Raw genomic sequence first — 27629 nt, 5'->3', positions numbered from 1 at the left:
GATCCTCTTTACTTTTTGCATAATTTTGCGGTGTTTGGGACTCATGCACCGGCAGCTACTGTAAATCACAGTTTTTACAAATCATGTTAAAGTGGAAGTCCTTTATTTTTTAACCTGCTCCCTATTTTCCGATGTTTTTGTGTCCAAGTGACTAATGGAGGCAACAACTTTAGTAACTGTTCCAGTATTTAGAGAGAGTGCTGCAGCCGGCAGCAGCGAAACAGGCTACAACGTAATCACTCAAGGCACAGGCACCCCTTCAATGTACGTCCACTGAAAGTGCTTGTTTTTGCCACTGTCAGGCTCAGACTTTTATTATGAGTGTCTTACACCATTACGGAGAGGACCCTACAGAGAAATGAAAACTCTCTCCGTATCGTTCGCTTGTGCTGTTGTATTTTGTGTTCAAGTCTCGCTAAAGTAGAAATCTTGTTCTGAAGTCTCGTGAGACGTGACTTACCTAGTCCTATCTGAAAGATTTTCAGTGTCATGACCAAGTATTTAGCTGATTTTGACAATGTGAAAAAGTCTGCGAAATTTCAGATATTTCTTTTAGGACACAAAATAGACCAGAACAAGCGTAAGACATGGTAAAACATTTAACTTCTTTGTAGGGTCCGTTCCATAATGTTGTAAGATACGTATTTTAACAATCTGAGCCTGTCAGTGGCAAAAACAAGCACTTGCAATGGACGTAAATTGACAGGGCACACCTGCCCTGAGTGGTTACATTGCAGCCTGTTTCTCAGCTGCCGGGTGCAGCGCCCTCTCTCAATACTGGACCAATTTAAAGAATTACTGTTCCCATGAGTCACTTACACACAAAAACATTTGAAAATAGTGTCCAGGTCGAGGAATGCCAGAGCTCCCTTTTAAGTTTAATATCATGTAGCAGCATGTGACATCTTTAATAGAGGTGTGACAGTCACCAGTTTTTAAGCAAGCTTTCAAGCACACACGAGACAACATACCGTCTGAGTTGATGGTGCACCAATAAATCTGTAGAAAATGTTTCTGTTTGATATAATACAGGTTTGTGTGTGTGCATGTTTGTGTGTGTGTTGTTGCCCGCAAGGTCTGCACTTAGTGGACTGTCCAGCCGCATTAGCTATTGATGCTAACACACAGTGTGGTTCATTGATTAGGCTGTTCAGCTAACTCATCATTATTTCACCATCTCACATTGAATAGTGGTTCTGTTGCAGTAAAAAAAGATCTGAAGAAACCAGATGTTTTTTCCCTGCCCTGCTTTGTCCAGTGATCGACCTGTGTTGTGACAGCAGAGGGCAGTGTTGAGTTTCGTTGGATTTCAGTGTTTGAGTGCACGGCAGAGAAAAAGAGAATCTCTTCTCTGCAGAAATGTTATGGCTCTTTTAAAAGTGAGTTATGAAGCGCCTTTCATTTTCATGAATTGTTAACCAACTGTTGGTGAAGTAATTAAGTAAAACCACCTGTTGATTCCTCCTGCATTGCTGTACCTTGTCTCTCATATACTTTATTTAAGACTCTGGCTCCTGTCCCTCTATTTATTACCTCACCACAAAGTTTGAACTTTTGAAATGTGATAATGATTTGCAAAAAGTCTTATACAGAGGTCAGGCAGGATAACTATGATCAGGCTGTGCCAAATACTGATGCCTTAAATGTGGCGGCTCATGCACACCTTCAATAAGTTGTAGACAGGTGCATAGGAGGAAGATTCTCATAGGTAAGAGAGAGGAGAATACTTACAAACATATATATATATATATATATATGTATATACATATACTTGCAATAAACTTTATTTAAATACACAACATTTTGGTCCTTAGACCTTCACCAGGTAAAGTATTATGCTGATATACAGTGAGATCATAGAGATGTGTTAATTGTTGGGAATTTTACTAAATGGTTTATGGCAAAGCAGCAAACCCGTTTATCTCTGGCTGCATTAGTCCATGCTGGGCAGTGTTGCAAATCAGTGAGCAGGACTGCTTTATGGCAATATTGGATCAACAGGATTTATGTGCCAATGTAATGAAGCGCCTGCATTTGTTAGGCATTTATTTAACTGAATAATAAACTGAAACTGAGTTATTACTGAATTTCCAGAAAATACACTACATCACATTATACAGAGATGGGCAGTATTTCAACTAACTGTATTTAAAATGCATATTTAATTACTTTAGAGTATTATGTAGTTTGTGTTTTGCTGGACAGAAGAAATAAAATACTCTAAGAACTTGTATTTGTGTATTTAAAATAAGAAGCATCTATATCCCCAGGTTTAAACTGTAGAAGAAAACTGAGCAGCATTAACCTCATCACAGACTGTGGTTAAATGGAAGTGAATGATGTGTCCTGTCTGGTCCAGCAATGCACTCATCGTAAACTACCATAATTCATTTGTGTTCTCCTGGACTGCAGTGTCAGGGGTTACACAAAGGAGAATAATACTACGTAGGTTGTTGTTGATAATGGGGGGAAGAAGTGAGGGATGCTTCTCTTTTTCATCTACTATTTGGTACTGTGTCATACTCAGCTCTACTGGTGCTGCTTTGTGTCTTTTGCACTTGTTCAATTGATTGCCTGTAACGTTAGAGATCTTTGAAATTAACTTAGTCCATTGCACTTATTTTTATCACTCTGGAGAAAGACATCTGCTAAATGTCCAGTCTTACTGTCATCTGAAAGAACAAGTGCATCACTGTGGCAAAAGTGTTCAGTTCTCTTCTCTGCATTTTAATTGGCTGTTCACTCAGTCAGTCAGTGGTCACTTTGACCGACAGAAACCAAGTAACACGCACCCCTGTATTCCCAGCCAACCACCTCCAAGATATCCTGATATGCCACTTCAAATCTATGATGTGGGAAATTAGTTGTCTGTTGACACGGTATAATTACATACTGTTTGTTTAAAAGAATGCTCCAGAGACAGACACCTGGATCTACAAATACAAAAAGCATAAGTTAGAAATAACAAACAGGGACATGATAGCATAGAGTATGACAAACAATACTAACTGCAGCCTAATATGACCCATTTAAGGCAATAAACCATAATTGAGATCTATACTTGTTGGTCTAATGAAAACATCTGGCTGACTAATATTTCATGCATATTTCAGGTATGTAGATATATATGGTTGCTTTAAACTACAAACTATTTTCAGCATTAACTTCTAACATGTGTACTGCATGTGTGTGCCTGCCCTGTGGTGTCACTGTCATCTGATATCTGCATAGAATATTTCCCTTTCATGTTGAACTTGCCACGAAAAGACGGTGATATAATGCTCATGCACACAAAGAAAAAAGCGACTTGGCTATCGACCACAGGAATCAGGCTTAAGAGAGTGAGATGTGAGTGATATTTTCCTCTCCCCTCTCTTCCTTTTCTCATCAGGATGTGGATTTAGCCAACTTAAACTTTGTCACATCCCTCTTATCCTGTGTAGCACCCGGTGCGTCTCTCTTCCCCTCCACTTACAGATATGATCTGCACTGAACTTGAGCGCAGGTTACTTACACAGCACTCATAGTTCTTCCTGGTCTGTCAAAGATGTGTGAAAGACCAGTGAGCTGTTCTAAAATTAAGCACTCATGGTTTACTGGCTTTTGAGGTGTTGATTTAAAGGTCCAGTGTGCTTCATTGAGGGGAATATATTGGCAGAAATGGAATATAATATACTTAGTATACTTAGTGTGTAATCATCTGAAGAGAAGAATTTTTGTTTTTTATTACCTAAGAATGAGCCGTTTATATCTACATACAGAGCGGGTCCTCTTCTACATGTTTCTATTGTAGCCCAGAACAGACAAATCAGAAACTGACTCTTGATAGGGCAATGATACGGCAATTGTGTTTTTGTGTTGGCCACCATAGCCAAAAGTCCCTCTGTGATGAGAGTGTAGGAAAAACACTGATCTTTTAACATGAAACTGCTTTATTCAGTGTTTTTACCGGTTTAAATCTCCAGGTCTGTTTGTTTTAGAGAGGAAGTGAGCTCTGCGGATAATTTTGCTCCTGCTAAAAACCTCCTGAACTTCTTCATCTTAAGTTATCAGAGAAAAAAGGTGAGCACACATTAAAGGGGGGACTGGGCTAGCAGCTCGTCTATGACACGCCCTACAGCATAGGAGAAACTTGTAACGTAAAACTGCTCTATTCACTGTTTTCACTGGTTTTAATCACCTGGTCCATTTGTTTTGGAGACAAAGAGACCTCTGTGGACAATTCAGCCTCCAGCAAAACCCACCTGAACACTGAACACTGAAGAAATTCTACCCTGGAGAAGTTTCAGCTGGTTGCAGTTTGCAGCCCCCCCAGTAGATGCCACTAAAGCCCCCTAAATCTTACACACTACTCCTTTAAGCAGCTGCACCAGGCAAACATGAAAGTTTTAAAAAATTAGCGGTCTATTGGTTGGGTTTTAGTGTTAGAAGCTCTGGTAATTAGAGTTTTGGCAGCGCTTTTAGCCTCAGTATGTGTGTTTGTGTTGTGTGTATGGTGGTAGTGGGGGGCCTTAGTGCTGGAGCCATCCTGATGTTGCTATGATACGGGGACGTGGAAGGTTAACATTAACTTTAACAACAATATGGTGCTGCGTTTTTGGGCTCTATGGCCTCAAATGGCGCTTGTGGAACTGAAAAGAGGGCAGTGAAAATGTCCTGCTTTGGGCCAATGGGCGTTAAAGTGGCACTCTTTCATTAGAAATAATGGGAGGGGAACTGTAGTGGACATAGCTCTTCATGTTTACTGGTTTTAATATATTTTTAGACGGTGCAGCTGAGCTCTTTGATGTTTGTGATTCCTTTGGGCAGTGCCACATCCTACAAGGCAAGAATAACCGAAAATAAGCACAGACAAAAGACAGATTTTAATAACTGGACTGTTTTATATCCAATTGAAAAACATTTAGATTTGCCACAGCTTTAGAGTCTGGCAGTCATACAAGTCCAATTCAGAGGAGAGATGAGTGGAAACACTCACAGACAGTTTGTTGTGGTTTGTAAAGAAGACATGGGAGGAAAATGTTTAAGTTTATCTACAAAATTGTGTAATTGAACACCCACAAACATCTTAACACACACATACTAGTAGAGTGCAGCTCAGGGTCAGATACTATCTGTGGGACCAGGTCCCATAGACACACTCAAACATTTTTACTCATGATGTGGGTTTTTTTCTCACTGTTCAGCACACACCAGTGAGTCATCACAGATGGAGACAGTGTCATTACAAAGACAGAGCATGGAGAGAGAAGTTGTAACAGAAACTCTCTTTTGCCAAAACAGGAAATTAGGGGGAGCTAGGTGTAGGCTCAAGGCCATATGCACGGATTCAATTGCAGCCTTTGTGTGTGTGAGAGTGTGTGAGTGTGCTGAAGTGGGCTGCTCTGTCCTGTGAAGTGCCTTTGTTTGTTCCAGTTGACCTTTTAACAAACCTGCAGAAATTTAATTAATCTTTTCAAAGCGGACACCAGAGAATAAACTCTTTGTCTTCTTCCTCTTCATGCTTTTTACCCCTTCTTCTCCTCTCCCTCTGTTTATAATACATCAAGCAAGGAAGAAACGTAATTTCCTCAATAACTAGAAAACACCAGTTGAATTCAGTCATACCTAAACCTGCCTCACTGTGATTTGAACAGTGAGGCGTAGGAGGAGGGTGGAGAGGTAAGAGCAGTGCTGCTGCGTGATTGGCAGGCTGACCTTTGTTCCCTCCCCTTCTCGGTGACTACTGCCCGATGGGGGCGTGTCACTATGGAAACGGAGCCGAGTATGCGTGTGTGTGTCTGTGAGAGAGAATGGAACTTCCTAGTCAGTCTGTCAGCTAAGTGTGTGTGGAGGAGTGTGTGAGAAAGAGAGGGAGAGGTATAAGATGTTGTAAGAGAGGAAAAGTATGTTAACTGTGAGATACAGTATACGTACTTTGGCAGATAGTTGAGGGTAGTTCTTAGGTGTGTGTGTGTGTGGGTCACAGACGTGCTGCGGCATGGCTCCATCCAAGTCAGCTGTCTGCATGAATTTCCTGCCCTAGATAGCTTCCAAAGAGGCTCCGTCAGTGTCCGTGCACATGTGTGTGTGTGAGGCCGTTTTCATGTGTGTTTGTGTGCTTCAGATATGTAGATTCAGTGGGTTTCCTCCTGTGTGAGAGGAGAGCAGGATGAGCCTGAGGAAGAGGCTCTCCTTCAAGCGAGTCTGGAACTTCAATACAGTGAGTAGTATGCACACACACACTTAAAGTACAGCGCTTTACAAGTGGTCTTCATAGAGAGAGTGCACAACTTGCCATACTTTTTTTATAGCACAAGGAAGTGAATTGATTGAGAGAATCTTTTATTTATGTCCATAGAAGCAAACTTAACTAACACTGGATTCAAAATATTCAAACACTCTCTGATTTATTAGCAAAAGTTGTTGTTAACAACAAACCAAAGTCTGGCTGCGATGCTGCCAAAATGCCACAATTGGATAAACTTCAGCAACACTTTTTCTGACCTCAATTTTGCACAGTTTTGTTTTTCCTTCTGTACTGTTGATGACAAAACTGAAAAAGGATGAGAAGAGAAAGAGAAAAGGGAAGCGAGAATGTCTTTCAGTGCAAGTGACAGTGTTGTTCTGCTAACTAAAAGTGAGAAAGACGGTGACAGATGGAGGAAAGAGAGAACTGTCACCTACAGCAAATTACAGACAGAGAAAGAGGAATCCATTACCTTCAGACCATATGCGAGGAAAACATGGGGATGGGAGGAGGAGTGTGTAGAAAGACAAATGGAGATGAGGGAAGATGAAATACAGTGAGAGGACAGTGGCTCCTGAGCAAGGAACAGTATAAATAGTTGAAATTAACACCCTGTCTGATGGTAAAGGAAAGAAGGGACTTGGTTGTGGCAGGCTGGGAAAGTGTGTGTAAAGGTAAAGTGAGACAGAAAGCTAACAAGAGATGGCTCCAGGCTGTTTCCCTTCCTCTCAAAGCCAGATGTGTTTCTGGTCAGAGCGGGAGATAGAGAGGAAGAGAAACAGAGGTAGAGACGGGGCCACAGGTTGAGACAAATGGAGGCAAAGAAAGAAAGAGCTTCTTTTTTTCTTGCCTTTGTAAGTCATATGGTTTGTGCATCTTACCTCAGAGGCTTGTCTTGTGTGTGTAGAAGACAGTGAGAAAAAAAACAGCTGTGAGACAATGGAACTAATTTCTTGTGAATTTCACTGACTGTAGTGTGTAGACTGGCAGCTGCGGGTGCGTTCAGACAGGGTGATTTGATCAGATTGTACTGTGTTGCATGTCTTGTACCCTCTTCTGTCTGTGTGTGAAAGGCAAGGAGCCAAATAAAACAAACATTTATCACAGGGCTCAGCCTCTGAGTCACATCTCCTGTGTGGCTCTGTTGTAGGAAAACAAACATTATCCGCATTCCTTTCTTTCATAGAGAGTGGATATTGATTCCTAAATACATTGCAGGGATCTCAGGGCTTTATTCCCAGAATTCCAGACGGAGTTGCATAGGATTTCACTTTGGAATAAAGAATGGAATTTTGAAATGTTTGCGGGGACGCTGAGATGGTGAACACAGGGTCCATTGACACAGAGTTTTTGTGTTTGTTTATTCATCAATTTAGTCTGTTATGTTTTTGAATATCTGCCTGAAAATCTTTTTTTTCCCAGGAAGGGATAAGATTTGTGCAAATCTGTCTTCCTCAAATCAGGGTTGCATTCAAAGCATCCTCACTCATGCTCACACCTGCAGAGCCTCTTTTGACTTTGGGATCACTACAACCTCACCAGCTTGTTCGCTTCATCCCATCCTCTCTGAGGTGAAGCTGGAGTTGATAACTTTTATAAAAATACCTTTTTGTCATATTTGCTGAGACTGACGCTACATTCATTCAGTACCACATAAGAAAATGAATCCGTAGTTGGGTTTCTGTCCAGATGTTCAAATTTTAACAGAATCTTCAGAAAATTGACAAAAGAGAAAGCAAATTATGTGCTTTTTCATCCACTAATGTTATGCGTATATTCGGAATCGGTTCATCAAGATAAGCAGTTAGGTGGCTCTAATTCTCTAAGAAGGTGTCATTACTGTATACCACTGCAGAAGAAAAACGCTAGTACAACCCCAAATGAAGGAAAACAATTGATGTACAATAACAGAGAGCATAGTGGATAACAGAAATAGAGTTTTGAACAACTAATATTACAGCTCTGTGCTCTAGGAGGAGTTGTGGGAACAGCCCGGTGTGCAAAAGTGTGTCAAAAGCCATCCGGAGACAAAAAAGAGCTTGCAGTGGCCTATGCAATGACTGTGCACCATCATTTATTTGCTGAGTCTGTTTCCACAGCAGTAAGTCGCATTTTCTGTTTATTGCTGCAACAACTTTTCCACCTTACCCAAGAGTAAAAACTTTTTTTTTTTTTTTTTTTTTTTTACAATATTTTGAGATGTGGTTAGAGCATTCTTCTTCCATGCGGAAGGTCAAGGGTTTGAATCCTGCTGGGGTCGACGTCAGCAAAGGCATGTGGTCACAAGAGGTTCCCACCGCCGAATCAAACGGGATCAGATTCCTTAAAGAGGCTTTGGGATAAGGGAGTAACTCGGGAATCTGAGCCAAGTCCTAAACGAGGGCGCATCTCTAGCCTGTTGTAGACAGGAGGTTCTAGACTTAAAAGCGGGCTCATTTCGAGATTTTTTGGTGTTTCCACTCAGGTTTTTTTATGCACAAATTGAAAATGTGCATAAAAAGGTTGATGGAAACACACTTGACAAGAAAAATCTTTGCCTCCTCGTATTGCTTCTAATGGCATTTGTAAGAATCCATTGTAGCTGGATGAAAACAACCTGTCAGTGTGCAATACAGCAGTCAGTCATGTCAGTCATTGCTTGTGAACTGTGGTACAACTGTCAAAATGATCAAATATGAATCAAGATTCTGTTACAGCATTGCTTATCTCTCACCTCAAATATTTTCAGAAACATATTTTAGTGCACTGTTTAGTTGTAAAATGGGAAAGTCTGTGACCCAGACGCCAAGTTGAAAACCATCGAGTGAAAACTAAGCACTGCCCGCCAGCTGGGGCAAACTTTCTAATTTTACAGCTAAACAGTACACTAAAATATGTTCCTGAAAATATGTGAGGTGACAAATAGGCAATGCAGTAACAGAATCTTGATTCATATTTGATCAGCGCTGCGCAGTTTGACAGTTTGACAGTTTGACAGTTTGACTGCAATTCCCAAGCAGTGATTGACATGATTGACAGCTACGTTGAGCTTCTTGAGTCTGATTGGTTGTTTTCGTTGAGCAGCGGTGGATTCTAGCAAATAAGATTTGAATTTATTGAAAGGACAGCCTCATGAATACAAATACAGACACAAATACGAAACATAAACATACAGACAAAACTGCATTACATAACAAGCATACACTACAAATACACAAATACCATTAGAAGCAGTCGGAGGAAGGAGAGGAGCGTGATTTTTTTCTGTCTCGTGTAATACTGACACTTTCAAAAAATATGACAAATAGTCTCATAAAAAATGACATACTGTAGCTTTAAACTAAGCTAAAGCTAAGTGGTTTCATGGTTGCCAGCCCTGGCAGGGTGACTCTGGTCTTCTCAATGGCAGCCACTATTCACCTCATATTCAAAAGTAAACACACAGGCACGCACACATTGAGACTGTTGGAGCAACAGCTTCCTCCTCAGCTGGATGCTTGTGTGTCTGTGGATGTTTGCGTGCAGTCGTGAAATCTGTGTTGTGAACTCGCCCTCTAAGGACAGCGTGTGTGCATCAGTTGTTCGGTTATAGGTGTGGTCACCTGTAGTAGTGCCAGTGTTTACAGGCACATGACTTGATATGTTCAGTGTTCTTCCATATTTCAATCCTTACAGTCATGTTTCACTTACACACATAAAAATCAAATTCCTTACCAAAGGTGGCAGTTGCAGCTCCCAGTGTTGGAGCCAGGAATAGGTTCCTGTGGTACAAACAGTGTTGTCTTTGTGTGTGTGAGTGCATATGTTATCCCTGACAGTTTCTCTCACAGATAGACAGTTTTTATTCACCCTGTTAAGTGTCACTGGCTGCTCTGTGTCTCATCCCATAAAACACAACGTCTTTTTCCAGGAACCATCGTCCACCTCTATGCACGCATACAGATAGGAATTCCGGAAACTTGAGATTGTTTAAGAAGACTTTTATGGCTTTATAAAGTATTAATATTATGATAGCAGTGAGAATGAATGGCTGTAAATTGTACCCTCTGTTTCGCCATAGTTTGAACTCGATGTCCAAGCTTCATAACAAATGATGTAAGCCAACCCTCTCCCACTAGTCACAGCTAATAAAGCATGTGGGACCTGTGCGCACAGTGACCAACCACTCCCTGCAAACACGCACAAACACACACACATAAACAAGCCAGGCATGTGGCTACAAGATGGCATTTTCTGTTCAGGGAGCTGAAGGCAGGAGGATCTTGGTGAACAAACATGTTGTGACTTGCAGACAAAATAATCATGTTTTTGAACCACACATAATCCATCAGGTCATTTTGAAGCTACTGATCAACAAAGTTTTAATGCAAGATAACACTACAAATCCCACTGGCATCCCTTTTAGCAGCAGCGATGGATTAGGAAGCAAAAACAGGACGATGTTTGATATAGATCTGTGTGTGTGTTGCCAGTAGTGAGTGTTGTGAAGACATGTGATGCAGCTATCTTTTGTTGAAGTGGGCCAGAAAGTCATTTTTATAACTGTTCAGAGTACAGCACTTCTTAGAATGCCTAAAAATATTCTTATGAAGTTCCCCACAGTAATCTCTGATTTTTTTTTCTGAATTCCACCATTTAAAACAAGATGTGCCAGCAGCTGCAGACTGACTCGAGTTCAAATATTAGGTCATAGGGCAGAGATAAGACTTAGATAAGGCATGAGACACAAGTGGTCCCCTTTCATGTGATGTTTAATATCCAGGATTTCCTACACATATATGTAATCATGTGCTGATGTTGACCTGCATCTGTCCCTCTCTCTCTCTCTTCACTTACATAGAAGTAGAACGCTCTGTTTCTTATAGCTACAGTGCCCTCATTTTAGTGTTGTCTATTGTTTTTTCAACCTGCTTTTGATTAAACCAGCCGTATACTCAAGGAAACCACGCACCTAGCTGGGTCTAACCTGTGTAACTGCAGCAAAAGAAAGTTTGTTTTCATTCACTTCTGCATCAGCTGCTCCTCTAATCCATCGATTAAATCTGATCAGCAGTGATCAATGTGACCACAGACTGCTTGACAGGAAGTCTTGAGTTTGATGATTAAACAGTTTTTTCTTTAATTCTCCTCCCTGTGACTCAGACATAACAAACATTCCACCTGTGCTGCGTTCATGGACCTGCCAAAACCTCAGAATTGAGAGAGGGGACACAGAATGGTCACAAATGGACACACACACGCTCACAAAAAAACCCTGTCAGCTACCACAACACATAGAATCTATTTCTGTGGGAAACACCAATATCTGATAAGTGCTGAAATGACTGGTGTATTGACACAATAACACCTACAATTGATGATAGACACTGAAGTCATTTGTCAAGGGAAAATGTCTTTTATGTTTCCAGATTTTCAAATTTTAAGATTTTCTGGCTTTCTAAATGTGAAAAAATGAATATCTTAGAGTTTTGGACTATTAATTGGACAGAACAAAAAATTTGAAAGTGTCATTGTGGGCTCCAGGAATTTGTAAAGGGTATTTTTCACTATTTTATAGACTGAACTATTTATTGATGAATATAAAATAATGGAAACAATAGTAATTTAATATGATTCTCGGACTTCATTAGATTAAGATCTATACATTAGGTGAGCTGGTGTAGTTTGTCCATCAGGAAACACAGACAAGTTTTCTCTTTTTTTGTCACTTAGATTTTATTTGGTCCTTTTTTTTAATTTAAGAAAACAGAACATGAACAACATAGCCAGGCGCTGCAAGTCATCAAATCTGGATAACAGACATACCATGTTATGGGCTGTAGGCGGGAGACCCTTCTACAGCAACACAGAAGTTTTCAATTTGATGAAATGCTCAGTACATATCTTGTTCACAAAAATGTTGGTTTCTTTTATGTGTCAGTTTAAAAAATATACACATAAATTGCTGTGTCTGAACACCTAAACCAGAAAAGCTTCCCTGTCTGACATTTTGATTCACATGTCAGTGCGCTAGAAGGTCAAGTATCAAACTGAAGTTATCCTGCATAATTACATCTTAACAGCTGTTACTTATTGTTTTACCAAACTGCTTTTCTACTTTATTGCTGAAAGGATTGTATTTTGAAAGTGCAGGATTTTCTGTCTCTTAGGTCAGTGTCTTTTGTTTTGTGTCTGCCCTAAAAAATCAACAGGAACTTGGCAAGCCTTTACATTGAAATGCAGTTAAAAAGATTCCTAGCAATGGCTGTCATGCCACATTGTAACTGACTCTATCTGAGACTCTTTGAATGGCAACCATTAACTACAGCTCTGTTTGAATTCACAAAATTCACAACCACACGCACATTCTGAGGTTTTGCTTGGAACTGAGTCCTCCACACATGTGGAAACCTTAATCATGGCCATCAGTCATGTGCTGCTGTGTCACTTGGTTTTCTGCTGATCTTATCAGTGCATTTACTGTATGATATATGGGACATAAAAGCCCCATTAATATCTTTGAATCAGCATCAGCAGAAAACAACCGCAGACAATATTGGGGCGTTGACATAGCGGTAAATTGCTACTGCCAGTAACACTCAGTTAATATAGAGCTCACTAAGTTTGAAAGCAATGGAGGCTAAAAGTAGCACACACTTTGTGACATACTGTGGGGGATTTATTTGATATTATGAGTCTCTATTATCAAGACTGTTACATTTTCCAGCTTCTCTGTGGATGGGGGCTTGTGGAGAGAGGCTTGAGGAGGGAAAGTCTGGAAAACCCCAGTCATTCCCTGAGGCTGTCAGGAATGACCGGGATCTGCCAGGAGAGGAGGGGGAACACCACTGGAATGACTGAGGAAGGGTTGAAGGAGGGAGGGTGTGAAGAAGGGAATGACTTGGGGGAAGAGTGGAAGGGGAGAGGTGGTTGTGGGGGACAAAGGAAGAAAGAGTGGGGTTACTGGGTAGGAGGGAAAGAACAAACAAATGGAGAGAAACTGAAATGGGTTAGAGGTGCAGGGAGGAAAAGAGAGGAGAGGGGACTTGGGGCCTCGACTAGGGGCCAAACCACTCCACCACAGAATACGTCTGGAAGTGATCACACTGGAACTGAATGGGGATGGGGGGTGAACACACATGCACAAATGCAAAAGAATGCACCCTACATACAAAAGACATCTCTAACAGATGTCGACCACATGCATACATGGACTACGCCGATAAAAAAATACATGGCATGTCTTAACACACACATGAAACACACACACACACATCAGAGGCAGAGTGCACGCTGTTGAAATGTGTGAGATGTTAAATGTGTGGGAATCTAATCAGCGTTAGGATTGGGTAACCAGTTTCCACTGGTGAGATTTCTGCCTCTGTCCTTTTTTCTGTCCAGTGGGACGGTTCGACCACAATCAATTGCTATGAAGTCACATCAAATCTGTTTTCACACGCCACTGCCAACCTCTGCTCTTCCAAGAACAGTCTGAAATAGCTAATCCCAGTCATTACACTGGCAGTGCCATCTGGCTAGGACAGCTTGGCTCAAACGAGGAAATGGCCAAGATGCACATGAATCAAACCAGCACATATGCTGCACCAGGGAGTCAACTCAGTTAGATTTGTTAGTAAGTGTACGTTGAATCTTTGTCAGGGTATTGCAGGATTTGTGTGTGCAGCAGTTTTATTATTGCAGGATTTGTGTGTGCAGCAGTTTTATTATGGTTCTTCTGTATGTGCAACATATGAAAAATGTGTCCGTGCATTTTAGTAACAAGCTCCAGGAAGAAATCTGTCTATGAAGGGCAGGGGTGTTATGCAAGTCAAAAAAAATTAAAGCAGGGGGCATGAGCGTCCTTACCCAGAAAATTCTCTGCAATTTGATATATATATTCAAAGACTTTGGGGGGGATTATTTAAAACGACACTAAATCAGTTTTAATTTCTAATCTTCCACTGTATATTAGGGTAAACATTGTTCATTTATTTTGAGATTTTTGATCAGTTATTTGTGCTATTGTGGTTATTTACTCACTTTTACAATAGCTTCTACACTGCTGCTGCTTTTCTTGAAAAGTAGCTCAATCTTGTCTGCTTCAAATTCAGACAATTAATATAACATTCATTCATTCATCTGTCATTGGGTTAGAGGCAGGGTACACGCTGGACAGGTGGCAAGACTAACACAAGGCTGACACATAGAGGCAGACAGCTATTCACACTTACTTTTACACCTATGGGCAATTTAGAGTCACCACTTAACCTAACCTGCATGTCTTTGGACTGTGGGAGGAAGCTGGAGAACCCGGGGAAAACCCACGCTGACACAGGGAGAACATGCAAACTCAACACAGAAGGGCCCTGGCTGGCTGGTGGATTTGAACCCAGAACCCTCTTGCTATAACCACAAGCAGCTGTTAACTTTTTTAAAGATTATTTTTTTGGGCTTTTTGCTTTTAATGATAGGACAGAAATGTGAAAGGAGGAGAGACGGGGGATGACATGCAGCAAGGGGCCACAGGCAAGAATCAAACCCGCGGCTGCTGCAGCAAGGATATTGCCATTGTGGATGGGAACCCTGCCCTACCCACTGAGCTACTGGGCAGCCCAAATGCTATTTCCTATGTAGAGGTATAGCAAAGTCATGGTGTCATGAGCAGAGAATGAAGTCACGCTGCCTCTATGTGTGTCATAGTCCAAACTTCTCTTTTCATTGTTACTCTCTGTGAGTAACAATGATCAGCCCCTTGTTAGCTAATTGCGGTTGCTCTGCACAGCACTCATACATTGGTCACCACTGATATCGGTACGGTGTAATCGTGGAAGTGCAATGCCCAGCCTTTGGTTTCCCCCTGGTGAACACCTGTCGCTTTGTCAGCACTGTTCATGGAGTTAGTGCCACTAGCTACAAGCCGCTGGCTCAGCCACCCACTTGTTGTGAACCTTATACAGACAATCCTGCCACAGACTCTAAATCGTCAGCTCCTTCATGAAGTCATGTAAAAAGACTATATCCACAATGCAAGTTCATTTACAGAACATAGACAAAGCCACAGTTGAAATGAACCTGCAGACATGGTAGTTGCTGTATTTTCAAACACACTGCACAGGAAGCAGCACAAGTTCAGTTGAGACCTTTCTGACATCTCATAGCAGTGTCAGCTCCATTGCAAACTCAATCTCAGACTGAGCAGTCGTAACCTATTTTCTCAAACCCCTCAGCCTCCTTGAAAGAGCCATCATCACCACGAGCCGAAGTTCATATAACCTGTAACCACACCTACGCACTCTTGTATCACTAGAGAAAGAAAAAGAGGGGTAAGCAATAATTGCAGTGTAGAATTTTCATGCCTGCCTTACCGCCTGTCTGCAAGACTTTAAAAGGAATACTGAACTCTCTCCAAGTTTGTTACAAGTTACAACATAATAGCGTACCTCTTGCACTATTAACCCTAACTGAAGACAGTGCTGGGGCTGTCATTTTTTTTTAAAGAATGATGAGATTTTTACCATGCATCTTGAGTCGCATATATAAAATGGAATTCAGTGTTTTGCAAACTATACCCTGTGAAAGCTTTAACACATCTCTCCCTTACCAGTATTTAATAGGATGCTATGCTATCACAAATAACAGCTATGCCTACGTTTCCCAAATGTTATTATGTGTGTAAAACTAATTGCATTTCATTTTTACATGTTTGAAAAAGGGACTGATAATCTAATGACCTACACACATTTAAGCTGTGGCCTATTTTCCTACAGCAGCGATGCACAACAGAGTGATACGAGTGTGTGTATACCTGCTGTTGCAAACCAATTTCATCCTGCAACTTTTGGAAGAAACCAATACCATGGGGAAAGGGGGGTTGACTTGTAAGGTACGGTCCATGACATGATTAGAAGAATACATTTGAATCATAATGATAAAAGATCAGAACCAAACATTATTTAGAAAACATATAAATAGAATAATTTAAAGTCAATTTAAAAAATCCAGTTTTTAAAAAATCTGGTGAAGCACCTTCCCCCCAGCTTGAATAGGCACGACTCATGTGATGGTGGGAAATCTGAGAGCATATTTACATACACTGTGGTAACCTGGTTACTGTAAAACCTGCATATTTATAAACCAAGGATGGATAATGCTCGGTGTGTTATTGCTACAAGATGCTGTTCCAGACCAGAGAACACAGTTTTCTGTCAGTGTGAATGTGTCTGAATCTTACGGCCTACTGTTCAGCTGAGAAACTGACTTATTTAGTTTACCAGAGGCTTCTATTTTTTCAGTCATTTCATTGTTTTGAACACAAGTAATGATCTTTTCTTTCAACACTTCCCTGTTTCAACTTTTCATGCATATGTTCAAATGCATTTAAGTACAGTATGAACACATGGCTGAGGAATTAAGGTTTTCCAGCTCCAATGAAACACTGGGTGTAAACTTCTGTCAATTATGTTTAATTAATCAGCTTACTGTAGAAGACTGACGGTAACCAGGTTACTTAGTTTGAATTAATCCTCTGAGTGAAGTAACTGCCACTGGTTTGAGGGATTTACTCAAGGTTGTCTTTGTGACCCTTCGTCATTAGGCTACATCCACACCTATATATTTTTTATTTAAAACACATAACAATTGCTATGTTTATACCTAGTGTTCACACTACTCCGACATTTTGGAACCACTAAAACAGAGATATTTTGAAAACATGCTGAGCTGATTTTAGTTTAACAATTCCAGGGTTGTGTTTAAGTACGGATGGGCGGAAATGTAGACTTTTGAAAACAGTAATGCAGACACTCATGTTTGCTTCCCGACTGGATTTTATCAGTCACGATGTGTCAAGCCAAAACATTAAGGCTGTCTACCTTTTGTGATTTCATCCGTCTTGTGTGGATACTTCTTTTCCATTGCCATGCTTTCTCTGGTGATGGATTAGGCTTCTGGTACCACTCTAATATGTCGTCTATATTGGCTTTGTAACGAATCCCAATCTGTTTTCTGCTGCCTTGACCACCTTATATTCACGTGTTGCTTTTACTAACAGTTCCACCTCGTCGTCAGTCCAAGCAAAGAAATCTCTGGTCTTACTTTTTGCCATTTCTGTAGTGTTTTCTGTAACTAAGCAACCAACTGTAGAGTAGAAAATCTGCTCCCTGTTTATACATGTGTGTCCAGTGTGTATGAATGGTCATGTGATGTGCATTTTCAGGCATGTTCATATCTGAAACCGTGCTTAAAGACTTGTGTGTACTCAGATCGTTTTCGTGTTAAAACGCAATTTTAAAGTGAAAAACTATTCGTGTGGATGTGGCCTTAGTCTGCTTTCATTCTGTGGGTAAAAACAGGGTGTGGACTCAATATTATGCGCATCTGTGCAGATGCTGCTCAGTTTTCAGTTTAAATATAAATTCATAAAATGTAATTTTCTGTGGAGAAACTTGCAATGAAGTGGAAACATTTCTAAGTGATGACCAGACGATAACCCCACAGAAACCTCAAGTCATCCAGGAGACTCCCATGTGTTTGTACTGCTGAGTAACGATGAGATCATTCAAATTTCCAAATGCAAATGTTCCATAGAAAATACCCTCAGAAGCAGCAAATATGCCCTTGTATCTCCTGCACAGCCTGCCTTCCATCATATGAGTAAACATAAAGCCGGTCATTAGCACCATTAGTGGGCAGATTAACGGCATCAAAAGCTTCTGACAGATCGACAGTGTGGCTTAGTGTGGATTATTTATTCAGAGAGCTGATGTGAGTTGGCATTCTGTGTTTGATAAACACTTCTGTCTTTAATTGCTGCTCACCCTTCCTCCTGTTTCTATTTTTCCCTCTTTCCCCCCTTTCTCTCTTTTCCCTTTGCTCCTTCTGAGTCACATAGCGTTCCAGAGTTAGCTACATTGCTGATGTCTGTGTTGAATGATCTCATCCCAGCTCAGCACGTCTGGGATAAAAATCACTATTGTGTGCTGTGTGTGTGTTTTTCTGTGTGGTGTTTTGTGCCTATGCCTGGGTAATAGGATATGATCTTCAAGCAAGTTTGGTTTGAATTAGTCTGTGTAGACATCTGTGTCTGAAAATAAGATTAGATACAGATAGAGATACATATGTCGATGCTTGTTAAACTCCAGCTATATTTGGTGACCGTGGGATATGTAAGCAAACATCACACTTGACTGTGAAATTGGGGGCAGGTAGGCCTAAAGTTCCCCTCTTCCCCTCTTCACCTCTTCACACACACACACACACACACACACACACACACACACACACACACACACACACACACAAACACACACTAACAGTAAGCCCCACCCCTCTCAGGAGGCTTTCTTGCAGAGCAAGCACAGCCAGTTCACAGATGATTCCTCCCACACACAAGACAAAGAGTGTGGGCGCTAACCTGACTGTGTCATGATGTGAAAGTGTGTGTGATAATGAACCAGGTCCTGTGAGACACCCAGTTTGTCTGCGTCTGCGTCTGCATGTGGCTTAAAGTACATGTCCAGGCAGCTGCCTCCTGGCGCTGGTGTCCTGTGTGAGCTTGTGTGAAGATGTCTCATCTGTGTGATGAGCTAATCTCCTAATCCATGTCTTTCTGTCTTTCTTTACAGTCCGCTGCAGTCTCCGATGGAGGTGAGTACACATGTCTGTACAACATCTGGCACTCGCCATATCATGTTTTGAAATGCCTTTTGTCATCATCTTTAATTGGCTGATCTAATTGGCCTCCTTTGGCCTTCAGTTGTTGAGATCTACATAATATAGCACTTAACAGGATAAAATAAAAAGCTTATATCAGGGGTCTTTAGTGTTTTTCAGGCCAAGCACCCCTTAGCTTAAAGAGAGACAAAGCGGGAACATAACTATATATATTGTGTAAAATTGAGTTGCATATTAACCTGGGCATACAATAACATGTAGGGCTGCCTAAAGCGCCATGTATAAGCATAACCCTTTTATTGTGCATACAATACTAAGCTGTTAAAATCATAATTATGGTAGATTCATACAATAATACATCGTGTTTGTGTCTGAGGTGGACGGTGTGTCAGAGTCTTTTGCTTGAAAAGTTACAAAACACTATTGTGGCTCACAAGAATGTCCATACACTTGAAATAATAACACAGCACATTGGCCAATATGTTTCAAAAGTGAGTAATGTTAGCTAACTAGTTTGCCTGCTGTCATGGACAGGTGCTGTACACAGTGATTCAGAGTTAGCTAGCTAACATGATTGCACAAGGATTTGTGGGTAACAGTTAGTCTATCATTAATGTTGTGTATTGTAAATCAAATGTTTTTTTAGGAATATGCCAATTTATCTATCTTAATATGTTGGATATATGTTAATGTGTATTTTCAGACATATTTTAATTAAAAAAAGAAGCTTAGATTAAAGCTTAAACACTTAGGACTCCCTAGAGGTGGCAGACCCCTGAAGACCCGGGGCTTATTGTGTAGGGCCAGTGGTGCTCTTCTTAAATGTAGGATTATGGTCAAGGTCATTGTGGACGTTTTGTTAACAGTAGAACTGCCAAGGGTTGCTGTATACCTAAAACCGCCAGGGAATTTATCCGCTGTTAGAATGCATCGAATCTCAAGGTACATGACATCGTAAAATGTTGAATAAACAAACCTTGGTTCATCTATTTATTATTCTACAACACAGCTTTGTAAAATGGGATGCCATAGTTGTAGTCACAAAATGTCAATGTGGTAGTAAGATAAAATGATAATAAGGTTGCATTGAAAAAGACTGATGTCTGAAGTACAACCATCAATCTCTTTCTCTTGCCCATAGTGCAGGACAGCCTAGGACGTATGACGCCACTCTATTACACACAGCAGCAGACAAAAGGCGTTGCCATAGCAACATAGATTGTTTATCCAAACATGAGCAATAAATAGCACAAAAATAACTGCATTCTCTGTAAAGGTAAATTTTACACCATGGTGCTGTGAGGTTTACATGTCCATCTTTAAAAATCTGGCTTTATCTAGAGAAATTTTAACAATAGGAGGTGCTTATAACAGACTTTTAGGAGAAGTCACAGACTGGGAGACTTGGATGTTTTATTGAAACAAAGTTCCATACAGTTAAAAAACAGCTGCGGGTAAATTTCACCCGTTGGCGGATCTCCTGTTAATATCTGGCTGCTTTCACAAAATTGACAGATAGTCACAGACAGTCTGGTTTGACCTGCTCTACATCTGCCCCACCTCGGCCTGCTGAATTTGGCAACCCAAGGATAGTCCCACATTTGTAAACCTTAGCTGCACAACAATTTCTTGTGGCACACATGGCCTCTGTTGGGTCTGTAGTTTTAACAGCGTGTCAAACTTCTCAGGTATTGTTTTTATTCGTCATGTTGTGCTGTATTGTACTGGACCTCATTTGAGGCAAACTGTTGGTGTCATGCGTAATTAGCATGTGCCAACAATAACAGAAGCTCCCTGATTTGGGAGACTTCTAATGGCGCTTTAACACCTCACAGATGCACATGAAAGACACCATTTATGGCAGGTGGGAGATAAAAGGAGGAAGAGGAGGTGAGAAACAAGACAGAGTGGTGTAGAATGCATGGCAGACATGTTTACATTCAGCTCCAGTGTGCACAAGTGTTTATGGCCACTTGTTCACACCACGTGTCTGTGGAAAAGTGGATGTGTTGTTGGTGAGTGAAGTGGACAGCTTGCTCTCCTTGCACATTTATGTACATGTGATGTATGGAGCATGATTATATACGGACTAGTTTATTACATTTTTTACTTACAGCACAGAACAAAGCAGCTGACATGACATGTCAAACAAAATGAGCAGCTAAAAAAATAAGAATTAAGAAATAGTGGGCATTACATCCATCCACAACCTTCATCACCTCCTGCAGCTACATAAAGGCAGCATCAAACAAACAAATAGGCTTTACAGACAAATAGCAAGGTTACGGGAAGACTGATTTACAGGAAATGTACAGAGACTAGCTAAGCCGATTTAGGAAACCCTTGTGATATGGAAGATGTCAGTGTAGATCCAGTGTACTTTAAGTGAGGATCCCAAACTTTATAAAAGCATCTACTGAAGAGTGAAGCATACAAGAGATATATTCACTGGGAACACACTGCATTAAAAGATTGTGCCACGACTTTTTGTTGGAGCAGCATCCTTCATCCAAAAAGCAAAATATTTTTCCTGGCAGCAGAAGTCAAGAGATTGAAGAGTCTCTTGTGTTTGATATTTGAAATATGACCATCCGGGAGACCGAGTAGGAGGCACATAGGGTCTAAATCTATTTGAACACCAAATATAACACACAGCTCATCAAAAATACTAGACCAATGGCTTTGTAGCTTCACACAGAGCCAAAAACAGTGACTGTAGCTGCCAGACTCAGAGAGAGGAGACATATTAGCATCTGTTTTGTTTTTGAGAGCAATATTATATACAGTATGTATGATGTACAACTGTGAACTTAATAGATTTGGTGCTGTTACAGATAGATATTTCCACAGCATGGGTCCACACTTTTAGAGAACATTTTTAATGATTTCTCTCAGTTGTTCAAACTAGTAGTATAGACCACTGTCAAGAGGACTCGCTTGATATGTCAGCCTTTATTGACTCATTGTTTGCATTGGTGTTATTACAGGAAAAAGAAAGCTGTGTATAGAAATTGCTAAATGATATTGCTGCTGTGTTATTGCCTCTCCTACGTTAACATCATTCTGAGATAACGTAACAAGGAAACGCGAAGGAAAAGGATGCTTGTTTGACAGTTTATCCATTCTGCATACTTCAAGTTAATGAGTCGAGAAACTCATGAACTCACTGAAGGTTAAATGATGGATGTTATCTTCATAGGTAAAGGAATCCAGCACAACAAACCTGTGGGAAATTGTGTGGGAAAGTTGCTATAAAGCACTCAACTGTGAGACACACATGTACATTTTGGCCAGTTTAACTCCCGGGTAACAGCAGCATAACAGAGAACCCCGTTCCCATCTGTAATGCATTGTGAGCTATAATGAAGTCCATTCCTCCCTTGTCTCAGATTGATGGACTGATAAATTAGCTGTGAAAAAATGTGCAAATCTACGTGTAGACTGCATTTTATTGAGCTATGAGTTAACCCTCTGTGGCAAACTCACAACATCTATATACGTTACATTCTTCTGCCTGCATTCAGTAGTGGAATTCAGATTATTAATGCAGTATAAACCAAATAATGGATTGCGATATATTATGATGGATTACGCTGCTCAACGGCACATAAAGTATTTGACATTACCCCAATCTTTACCAGCTGCAATTAGAAGTGCTTACACATTCATGCATATCACTAATTATGTTATCCATTTAGTTTGATTCAGGTGTTGCAGTTTAATCAATACTAGCTTTTTGAAAGCTTGTTTCCTATATGCCAGCTCTGAAACTACAAACTACATTTTCATGTTAATACAACTTAACCTCCTCCACTCTCTCCTCTCTACCATAGACCCATATTTGTCTTGTTTAGGGGTGACAGGGAATCTCGGAGATAGCAGTTCAACAGTATATGCCACATAGAAATGGTATGCATCATCTGAAAGCTAGGAATTTTCTAGATGCAGCTCAGGACTGTGTGTCAAGTTTCTCTAGTCATAAATGTGTAATAAATGCTTTGATCAGGTGCTATTCATACTTTGAAAGTTTAAAGTGTATAGGGTGTTAGAAAAATATGATGGAAGTATATGATGGTCATTCCAGTGCTCATTTATGTCTGTAAGTTGCTGCAGCACTTTTTGGGTTGATAGCATTAGATACACAGATTTTGTGCTGATTTTGGTGCATTTTTTTACCTCTTGAGAATTAATAAAATGGTCAAAAATACCTCCACAACACCACATTAAGACACCAAGACCTTGAAGAAAACCACAGAAAAATCTATGCAGTGATTTGGTATCTATCACTTATGATATTTGGTGATTTCTATAAAAATTGCTTTTTCAGCAATTGGATGGCGAGCACTTCTCTTCTGGAAACTGCTGAGCCATCCATCCTTTAAATGCTCCAGTCTCTAGTTTGTGGTTGTAAATTTTCATGAGGCTGTGATTTTCTCAGAGGACACTATAGCTCATTTTTTACAGTGATGTCTGTTTAAAAAAAAGGTCTCACTACAGTGAAATGGCTACTATGGGGACTAACATCATCACACTTTAATACAGTTGGGCAAAGTGAAACCACAAGAGTCTCAGCTTTCCAGTCAAACCCAGTTTATGCCCAGTATGCAGAAATATTCAAATACAATAGGCTAAAATAACACATATGTATTGCATGAGAAAAACTGAAAAGACTGCGTGGAACTAGCATAAAGAGGACATGTCTGTAAAGGGGAGACTCGTGGGCACCTGTAAAATAATTTTCATGTAGATATCTTGAGGTGAGAGGTCAAGGGACCCCAGTGAAAATGTTCATGCCAGTTTCCCTCATCAAAATTTAACTTTGAAGCGTTATTTATCCCCCTTCCCGACAAGATAGTATGACACGGTTGGTACCAGTGGATTCCCCAGATCTTCTAGTTTCACTCTAGGTCGCTACAACCTCCTAAAGACAGTAATGTCATCAAGGACGTCAGCGTCCTAGTGGAGTGGAAGAGGTTTAACTTATTCACATTTATAGACATTTTTATACACTTAAATAAACTAGTGAAATCAGTTATTGTGACATCAGGAAACTGCTCACAATAGCACACCCTAGACAGTGTGTTTTTAGAGCAAAGAAATTAAACAAAATACCTCAAATAACTCATTTATTTTGAATTAAATAAAACTGACTAATCTGAGAACACACATTAAAATGCCTTTTAAGCCTCATTTTATATTTTATATGTATATCCTGTGAACTTGCTCTCCAGTATTATACGTATGTAGTGTAGCATGGATTTAGGTCATGTTTTGTGTGCATATACTAAATGTCACTCTATGACTTTTATATACAGCAATTAAACTGTAGTTGCAGAAGGCCTAAAGCAGTATATTACATCTTGTGTTGTGCCTTATTTGGAATCCATGTCCCACATTTTGATTTATTTTGATCTGTCAGAAAAGTGAAGAGGCGGTTGACAGATATTCTGCCTTGTTCTTTGCATCAGTCAGCTGTGTGTGTCGCTGTATGAGGGCTGCAGGCCTCATTAGTCTCAGTAGTGGCCTTCCTTTAACAAGCTCCTCATCAATACTGCAGTTTTTGTGTGCATGTGTGTGTTTGTGTGTGTGCACACATGTATGCGCTTGTGCTCCGGCGTTTTTAGTTCCGTCCTCCCTCGGCTCTGAATTATTCATTATCTCAAGGCCTGTGTGTACTTGTATCACTTGCCTACCTGGAAACTCATAGTGGTGTGTATGTGTGTGTGTTGTGACCTGACTCTCTCTGTGTTCTCTGCGGTTGTCAGCCAGCTTGCTCGCCACCACCAGCCTCTGTCTCTCCTTCTTCTCGTCTCCCTGTTTTTCCTCTGTCTTGCTTCTTCCTTGTGATGCTGTCAGCTGCTCTCGTGTGTGTGTGCCCTGTCTTGGACTGTGTGCTCAACCTTGTGTGTATGAGTTTGCAAGGGGCCCTGATAGGGTAGAGTATGGATGGAGGGGCTTGGTTACCTCTAAGGATTCGCTACTTGCCCCGCTGGCACCACACAGGCTCCTACCAGCTCTACCCAGGTGAGGATTGGTTCAGATGATTCTTCTCTGGCTAGAGGAAATGTAGAATTTGGGAGCAATAAATTAAACTAATATTAACCTCAGTTTAGCTTTAGGTTAGTCGTTGAAATTCTTTTAAGGATTGCCTCACGATCACAAGATGCAGATGGTTTGCCAAAGTAACTATCAGCTGCAGGGCAGAAATCAGATGAGCTTAAAGGAGCTACAAGGAGTTTTTATTTTTGACGTTATATTTTGTGTGAATGACTGATGCTGAGGCGGGATTTTCTGAGAGAAAACAACAACAAAAAAGATAAGGGGCAATGGTAGAGCACAAGAAAAAAACGCAAGTTAACCTTGGGTAGTCATTCAACAGATGTAGAGAATTGTGGATTTGATAGCATTCAAAACTGACCCTGAATTGCCCCTCTTCCTTTTTTGGCAGGTGTGTAATATATTTTTTGAAATACAGTGCAAGAAGTGGTTTAATATCAACATATATATTTATGTATGTTAGGGCAATGTTAGGGGCAAAAACCATGTTGTCACTGTCATATTACAGTTGTTAATTTTACACAGTAACAAACAGATATGTTTCCTCATCACTATGCATCCTGCAAACGGCAGTGTTTAAGAAAGACAATAAGAAAAGAAGTTGCATGTGCTAGCCAGATCAAGATCTTGTTCATGGAAACAGTGATAATCATCATAATAAAAATACTACATTTTATTTAAAAGGCGCCTTACAAAAATACCCAAGGTCACCTTACAGTGCGTAAAATAACATAAGTACCAATAACTACCAGTTTTGTCCACAGGGGCTGTTTAAATCAGCACAAAATGAAAGTTCCTTGTAGTTGCTTTATCCTGTCTGTTCAAAAATGTTGTTGCTCGCCTGAATGGTGTTAAGTGTTGTACTGCTCTGCTGTTTCTTGTCTCCATCTTCATTAAGAGATAAAAGTGGCTTTAGAAGGAATGTTAGGAGTGAGGCAGTGACGCTGTCGGGGGACCAAATTCTAAGACTCTTTAGGTACTTATTATCCTTCTTATTGTATTTTTCTGGTCTGCTATTATAGAAGGCTAACTTTGCTCACTCTGTCACTGAGCTCTGTTGAGCATTTTCACAGTAATGCCTCTCTAAAGGCTGATTTCCTTTTGTATGCACAGCAAAATGTACCCTCTGTGAAATGCAGATATCAAAGTGTACACTCTAATCTTGCACAAAGTCCCTGGAGACTTGGTTTTAAATCTTTAAGGGGAACTATGCAAATTTTCAAAATGTATTATTTCTGTGGTCTAAGACAGTCCAAACAGTCTAAATATGAACAACTCTCTCCCAAATCTAAAAACTAGAGTACTAAAACTCAAATTTGTAATGTCCTAGGGTATGAAGTCTAGAGCTGCTCCATAGACAGTGAATGCTGGAAGATGTTAGAGATGATGTTAGAGATGAGAGCACCCAGGGGAATATTCTGAATATATGTGTATATTTTCTGTTTCAGAACTGAGAACACTAAGATAGAATAAAGCTCATTTGGGTTTAAAAAAGAAAACAAACATTCTGTGGGTCCACAAAATCAGTCTCTCACTCATTGTCTATGGAGCTGTACAGACTTCATACCCTGTGACATCACAAGTTTGAGACTTACTTCTCTGGTTTCTGAGAGTCGCTCATGTTCATGAATATTGATTTAACTTTACTAGACCATGGAAATAAAATATTGGAATTCTTAACGTAGGTGTGTTCCCCTTTAGGTATTTCTCTATAACATTAAATATTCATGTTTTCTAGTATCCTGAACCTTTAAAATCGTACTCTTCAGTGATGGCTGTGGTTACTTACTGTGTATATCAAGCTCTATTCTTTTTTAAATTACACTTTCATTTATGCGGTGTATACTGTACATGCATTTAAGCATGTTTGGTTTGTTAGTTGGCTTAGATGACTTGTGCAAGACAGGGGAAATCACTGTAGACCGTTTCATTAGAATTGCTTTGCTAGGCAACGGCCTGGGTCCGTGTCTACTTCCTGTCAGCTGATGTCATTCATTGTCAAGTTTGAAACAGCCTATTTAGTGAATTTTTATTTTGAGGAAAAGAATTTGGGAATATTTCAACTCTTGTGCGGTAATATGAAATGACATCTGAGACTTCTCTCTTGTTGTTCGCAGCCAGATATTACTGCTGTGATGTGCCTTTATAGTGTTGGCCTGTGTCTTTGACAGACAGGGGATCTATTCAGAGTGTGTGCTGTGATAGACTCCAGCCTCTGTGGATCAGAATGAATCACTGAACAGGATAAGTGGTTAGAAGAATGGATGAATTAGTGTTTTCATCTCATTCATGGGGATTAAAATTACCATTAATGACTAAAGCAGGAGTCTTAGTCATTGTTTACTATGCAGTTTGAAACTAAATGAGAGTGAATAAGGTTTGAAAAAAACTTAATCCTCAGTGTATAACCTCTCACTGAGAAGAAGAAACTGGTGAAAAATGTGCAGAAGCAGGAATCACACTGGAATGATCTATTAATAGCCAGGTTTCCAAGTTTGAAATTACACATGACTTGCTGGGCAACATTATGGCCTTTCAGTTTATTTACAGGATTTGCGTGGTGTCAGGCTCCTGACCGGTGATGCCTTCCCTCTGGCCGTTCTTTTATTTTGTTTTATCTCAACTGAGCATCCCGCTTTTAGTTCATCAGGCCCGAGGCTCAGTTATTCTGGTTATTATCAGCTTCTCTCTTGTGCCTTTGCTTTGCAAGTTT

The 27629-nt window shown here is 40.3% G+C and overlaps 1 protein-coding gene across 6 annotated transcripts in view; it reads left to right on the top strand.

Annotated features, from left to right (window-relative positions):
• rgs12b (regulator of G protein signaling 12b) overlaps positions 1–27629 on the top strand; it is a 66018-nt gene that overhangs the window by 25858 nt on the left and 12531 nt on the right. For all 6 annotated transcript variants that reach the window (XM_050044876.1, XM_050044877.1, XM_050044878.1 and 3 more), the window contains one exon: positions 18811–18832. In XM_050044876.1, the coding sequence (XP_049900833.1) occupies positions 18811–18832 (22 nt within the window). The remainder of the gene's footprint in view (positions 1–18810; positions 18833–27629) is intronic.

Source organism: Epinephelus moara, chromosome 5 (assembly GCF_006386435.1).
Source record: "Epinephelus moara isolate mb chromosome 5, YSFRI_EMoa_1.0, whole genome shotgun sequence".
NCBI classification, from domain to species: domain Eukaryota; kingdom Metazoa; phylum Chordata; class Actinopteri; order Perciformes; family Serranidae; genus Epinephelus; species Epinephelus moara.
This window is presented reverse-complemented; position numbering and strand designations above follow the sequence as displayed.